This window comes from Phoenix dactylifera, chromosome 2 (assembly GCF_009389715.1).
Source record: "Phoenix dactylifera cultivar Barhee BC4 chromosome 2, palm_55x_up_171113_PBpolish2nd_filt_p, whole genome shotgun sequence".
NCBI lineage: Eukaryota > Viridiplantae > Streptophyta > Magnoliopsida > Arecales > Arecaceae > Phoenix > Phoenix dactylifera.
This window is the reverse complement of record NC_052393.1, coordinates 11,717,312-11,722,962: the sequence shown is the minus strand read 5'-3', so window position 1 is coordinate 11,722,962 and position 5,651 is coordinate 11,717,312. Positions and strand designations below refer to the sequence as shown.

The window sequence follows — 5,651 nt, the reverse complement described above, 5'->3', positions numbered from 1 at the left end:
ACAACAGCAGCAACAACAGCAACAAACATGATTGATAGCATTTAGAAATTTAGAGAGACCAGAAAACAACATCGAAGCCGTCCATTCTATGGGCCCCGGCACTGCTCCGGTTTCAAACTGTTAGCTGGAGGAATCAAACCAGCCAGTTTCTTAGGTTTATCGTAATAGCATGGCCTGTTACTATCTTATTTACTTGTAGACAATTAATGTAATGTTACTGATGTTTATGCGGGAGACTCCCAGGGATGAGCTGTTGGGGATTGTTCCCGGCCCTGGGTTTGAAACGGAGAGGGGTGACGGTGTGAGGCTTACTAATCTTTTGTCCCAGCGTTATCTTTGTTAAAATTTTCTCAAGGAAGGAACGCTCCTTCTCTCTTCTGTATGTCCTTTCGGTTTTAACTATTATTAGGCAGCAAAGTAAGCCACCCTGACAGCGCAGCATCTCGTTTGTTTTATCATTTCCCGTCTCTCCTCTTCCTCTCACATCATCATCATCATCAACTTCTGTACCCTTCTTTCTCTCTCCTCAGATCTCTATCTCTCTCTCTCTCTCTCTCTCTGTGTTCATGGCTCCTTTCTATTCTGCTCTCGGATCTTCCTCTCTCTTTCGCTCTCTCTCCTTCTCCTCGCACGCTCTCTCCCTCTCTCTCTCTCGCTCCACCCCATCTCCTCCTCTATAATATTTCTCATCCTAATATTTATATAGGCGTATATATGGTATTGTGAATTTTTAAGTTATTTTGCCAGCACTCGCTCGTAGGGGCTTCCCTTTCTCTTTCCTCCGCCCCTTCCCCCCTCTCCCTCTCTTTCCAGTTGTCCATGCTTCCATCTTTTTCACCCCCTTCTTGTACTGATTTCCTTTTCCAATTTCTGATTCCTCCAATTCCCATCCCCTTCTCTCTCTCGCTCTCTCTCTACCCCCACTGAGAGCAAGGGAGAGAGGAAGAGGGAATCAGTTCTAGATTAGTAGTGGAAGTAGGAAGTAGTAGTGGGAGCAGCACAGCAGCAGTGCGGTAACTGCTCAAAAGGCGTTCGGAGGAGTGGGAGAGGAAAAATTCCGGAGCCATGCAGCAGCAGCAAGGAGGGTCCCAATATGGGGTGCCTCCTCCTCCGCCGGATATGACCCCATTCTCCTCCCCCCGAGCTCACATGCTCGGAATTTCCAACCCCGACCCCCTCCAGCAACAGGCCCCGCCGCCGCAGACTCAGCTCGCCGAGGCTGCCTCCCCCATCAGCAGCCGGCCCCCGCCGCCAGGCACAGGCCCCCGCCCACCCTCCTCCAATTTCGAGGAATTGGTCCCCGCCGTGCCCGGGAATTTCCCCGATGACGAGGCTCTCGTGGCCGCCGGCGAGGAGGTCGAGCGCGGAGGCGCGACCGGCAACCGGTGGCCCCGCCAGGAGACGCTCGCCCTCCTCAAGATCCGCTCCGAGATGGACGCCGCCTTCCGGGACGCCACCCTCAAGGGCCCCCTCTGGGAGGACGTCTCCAGGTAAAAAGAAAAAAGCCAATAAATTCGCCAGAATTCTAACAGCCAGCAGCCACTGCCCAGGTTCCAAAATGTGGACGCCGGACCTCTCCTCCTCTTTCTCTTATCTTTTTTCCTTCCTTCCCTCCGCACGCTCTTCCACCCCCCTGGCCTCCTCTCCCTTGTGCTACGTCCCAATTCCCTTGCGAGAAGAGATCACGGATCTCGGGTGCCATAATTGAGAGAGACGGAGGGCTTAACGGTTTCTGGGGCTTTAGCACCGGGATGAAATAAGAGCAAAACTTTTGAGAATTCTGATAGACAGATGAGTAACGATCTGGGACTGTGTTCGTACCACGGAGCGCACTGTATTACAGCAGCCGCTGCCTCCTCCTGCTGCCCTTGTTTGGATTAGTTCCAGTTTTGGGAAAGAAGAAGCCAGTCAGTCCTCTTCTCCCAATACAACTCCCCCTCCCTCCCTCCAAGTCCCAGATCTCCTCCCCCCGTGGTTCACGAGCGGAGCATCTTTTCTTTTTAAATTATATCAAGTCCCCTCCACTTCTGCTTCTGAATTCGATAAGTGCCGCTTCGGATCCGCTGCATCGATCCCAACCAATGCCCAATTTCTAATTTCGGAGACCTGTTGAAAACCCCGAGAAAAAAAAGAGAGACTGAAAACCCCATGCATTCCTCCCCTTCCATCAAGGTCACATTTAGTTTTAGTTTTAATTTATTCTCCTCCTTTTACTCTTCATAAAACTGATAACTTTGTTTTAGTTTTGTTACGATGAGCTAATAATTAGTGCTTTAATTAGATGCTCTTTGTGAGGATGTATATATATGCTTTCATGATTCTCTCATCTTCCTTCACTTCCTTCTGTTGCTGTTATTATTATTAGCGGTCTGGTCTGTTGTGCGTGTGATCGTCATTATGGGGTTGTTTGGGTGGTGGGCAGGAGGCTAGCGGAGCTGGGCTACAGGAGGAGCGCAAAGAAATGCAAAGAGAAGTTCGAGAACGTCCACAAATACTACAAGCGCACCAAGGAAGGCCGGGCCGGCCGCCAGGACGGCAAGAGCTACCGCTTTTTTAGCCAGCTCGAAGCCCTCCACAGCAGCAGCAGCTCCTCCGCCGCCGCCGCTGCACCGGGCCTAACCACCGCCACAGCTGCCGCCCCGACAACCCCAATTGGGATCAGCACCGGGATCGCGGGCCCCTCCTCCGCTAGAATCCAACCCCCTCCCGTCTCCGCCGTGGCCCCACCTCCCATCGCGATGCCAACACGGGTCGGCGCCGAGCTGACCCCCGCCACCGGTGTCGCACCGCCCGGGATCTCGGGCTCCGCCGCCGCCACCGCCGCCACCGCCGCCGCCGGGATCAGCTTCTCGTCCAACACCTCCTCCTCCTCGTCCTCCGAGTCCGACGACGAGGAGACCGTGGAGGCTGGCGGGAGCCGGGAGGGACGGAAGCGGAAGCGCAGTGGATCTGGGGGCAGTCGGAAGATGATGGCGTTCTTCGAGGGGCTGATGAAGCAGGTGATGGAGCGGCAGGAGTCCATGCAGCAGCGTTTCTTGGAGACCGTCGAGAAGAGGGAGCAGGATCGGATGATACGAGAGGAGGCGTGGAGACGGCAGGAGATGGCGCGGCTCAACCACGAGCACGAGCTCCTCGCCCAGGAGCGTGCCATGGCCGCGTCCCGTGACGCCGCCATCATTTCCTGCATCCAGAAGATTAGCGGCCAGACGATCCCGCTGCCAACCGTGCCAGCTACCGCCGTCCATGCATCCTCCGTAGCGCCGCCACCGGCACCACCTCAGCAACAAAGCCAACAGCCGCAGCCGCAGCATCAGCAGCAGCAGAGGCCACCCGCACCGATGCAGCCATCGCAGCAGCAGCAAGAGCTCCACCAACACCACCAAAGCACGGAGATTGGACGGCATCAGGTGTCATCTTCTTCAGAGCTGGTGCCGGTCCCAGAGCAGCCGGAGCCGGTCGGGACAGTGAACTTTGAGCCTGTGTCGCCCTCGCGGTGGCCCAAGGCGGAGGTCCACGCGTTGATTAAGCTGCGGAGCGGGCTCGACTCAAGGTATCAGGAGGCTGGGCCCAAGGGCCCGCTGTGGGAGGAGATCTCGGCCGGAATGCAGCGGCTTGGATACAACCGCAGCGCCAAGAGGTGCAAGGAGAAGTGGGAGAACATCAACAAGTATTTCAAGAAAGTGAAGGAGAGCAACAGGAAGCGGCCTGAGGATTCCAAGACCTGCCCATACTTCCACCAATTGGATGCCCTCTACCGCAAGAAGCACCTCGGTAGCGGTGGCAGCGGCAGCAACAGTGGTGGCGGGATTCAGCGGCACCAAGAGCAACAAACCGATCCCGATCCCAACCCTCAAGAACGGAGTGAACTTCCCATAACCATGGCACCGCCACAGGCGCCGCCACCCCCACCACCACCACAACAGCCATCAGCAGAGACCGAAACCAAGAATGGCAGCAACAACAATAACAACGGCGGCGGCGGCGGCGGCGGCAGAAACGGCGCCAATTCTGAGGGCGGCGGAGGGTCGGGCTCTGTGCAGATGCAGACCAGCAATGGGGGACTTCCACCAAGCTTCTTTGAAGAAGGCAGCAGTGCCGGCGGCATGACGATGAAGAAGGTAAGCGATGCCCTATTTGCATCTCTAACAATCTCTCCTCTAGCCCCGCTCCTATCTAAATTTAATTGATTGCATTGAAGCCAGAAGACATTGTGAAGGAGCTGATGGATCAACGGCAGCAGCAGCCGACCATGGAAGATTATGACAAGATGGAGGAACCCGACAGCGATAACATCGACCAAGATGACGATGAGGATGACGACGAGGATGATGAGGACGGGAAGATGCAATACAAGATACAGTTCCAGAGGCCTAATGTGGGCGGCGGCGGAGGGACAACGTCGACAGCGGCCCCGACTGCAGGTTCCTTCTTGGCCATGGTTCAGTAGATCTACGATCCCGCCGCCATTTATCCCTTCTTCCTCTCACTGTACCATATGCTACCACCAACCATCTACGACCTCAACACCCAAAACTCGTCCTCTCTTTCCTCATCTCCTCCTCCTCCTCCTCCTCTTCTTGAGTGCATCATCATCTATCTTCCGTCACTTCTATCTTCCTCTTCTTCTTCAACTCCATCTTCTACTTACCGGCACTATTAGTTGCATCGTACATGTCAACATAAAAGTTTTTCTGGATGATGATGTCCGTTGCGTCAATCCATCCTTTGCTATTTATTGATTTGTTGTGGAATAAGAATCCTCTTCGGCCAATGGAAGGGGCGGACATGGACCAAAGGCGGTAATAAGCTCGCGCAAACAGCATCCACACGAGGCCCACAGGGAGGTGCGAAAAAAGAGGCATGAAGAATTGGCATCCGGCTTTCTACATTGGAATGGAGGAGCAGAGAAAATAAGTCCTCAACGTCATCAGCAACAAGAAGCCTACTTCTCCTCCTTCACAATTTGTATATCCACACTACTGTTTGTCTCTAAATCTCAGTCTCTATTTCTCTCTCCTCTGTGTGACTTCCAGTTCAAGTTAAAGTGGACCTATAACCAAAGAAAAAATAATTAAACAAAAAAGAGCTAGGATAAAATGAGATTAATGCCGGGAGAATGGCTGGTGTTTGGTGCGGGGATTTTTATTTTTATTTTCTTTCATTTTAAATCAATTAATTATGATGAAGGTCTTTAATATGTTGTTTTATGCACTGCAACAATGTACATCTCCTATTCGTCTTGTCATTATTATTCTGTCTTGATTTGCTTCTGTACCTCTTCTTACATTGCCATTAAACTTGTTATTACCTCTTTGTTGTTATATATTATTATCTTTCACTAATATTAGCTTAGCTCGATAAGTTTACTTTGAGTACGGTAAGGACTAAGGACTCACTAAAGTCTCCAATAAAAAAGTGGAGGGAGAGTGGAGGGAAGGTATTCTCCCAACCTGGCCTCCGAGTATAAAATTTGGAAAAGGTGGGATTTAGGGTTGCAGACGCTGCCGATGCCGTTGAGATGCTCACCCTCTCCCCTTCCTCTTCTTTTCTTTTTTTTGGAGCCTAGCTTTTTCTTTTTATATTGGCGTTTTTTTTTGGGTGGGAAGCAAAGCTTTTGGGCTGCAGACTGATCGATACGTATGTAGAGAAAA

General features: G+C 52.5%; 1 protein-coding gene across 2 annotated transcripts; it reads left to right on the top strand.

Moving 5' to 3' along the window:
• The first annotated feature begins 546 nt into the window (after positions 1–546).
• On the top strand, positions 547–5,321 carry LOC103708474 (trihelix transcription factor GTL1). 2 transcript variants are annotated; one of them, XM_039121453.1, is made up of 3 exons: positions 547–1,490; positions 2,423–4,118; positions 4,203–5,321. In XM_039121453.1, exons 1-3 carry the CDS (start codon positions 1,066–1,068, stop codon positions 4,212–4,214), a joined length of 2,133 nt encoding a protein of 710 aa, XP_038977381.1. In that variant the 5' UTR covers positions 547–1,065; the 3' UTR covers positions 4,215–5,321. The 2 variants fall into 2 exon arrangements, with proteins under 2 accessions (XP_038977381.1, XP_038977375.1); XM_039121447.1 differs by having other exon boundaries at positions 567–1,490; positions 4,199–5,321.
• The last annotated feature ends 330 nt before the right edge of the window (positions 5,322–5,651 follow it).

Bases quoted from the DNA above. Each gene is read 5' to 3' on its own strand.
- LOC103708474 (XM_039121447.1), top strand. From the start codon at position 1,066: ATGCAGCAGCAGCAAGGAGGGTCCCAATATGGGGTGCCTCCTCCTCCG. The intron at 1,491-2,422 runs GTAAAAAGAAAA...GGTGGTGGGCAG, and splicing joins CTCTGGGAGGACGTCTCCAG to GAGGCTAGCGGAGCTGGGCT. The intron at 4,119-4,198 runs GTAAGCGATGCC...ATTGCATTGAAG, and splicing joins GCGGCATGACGATGAAGAAG to CCAGAAGACATTGTGAAGGA.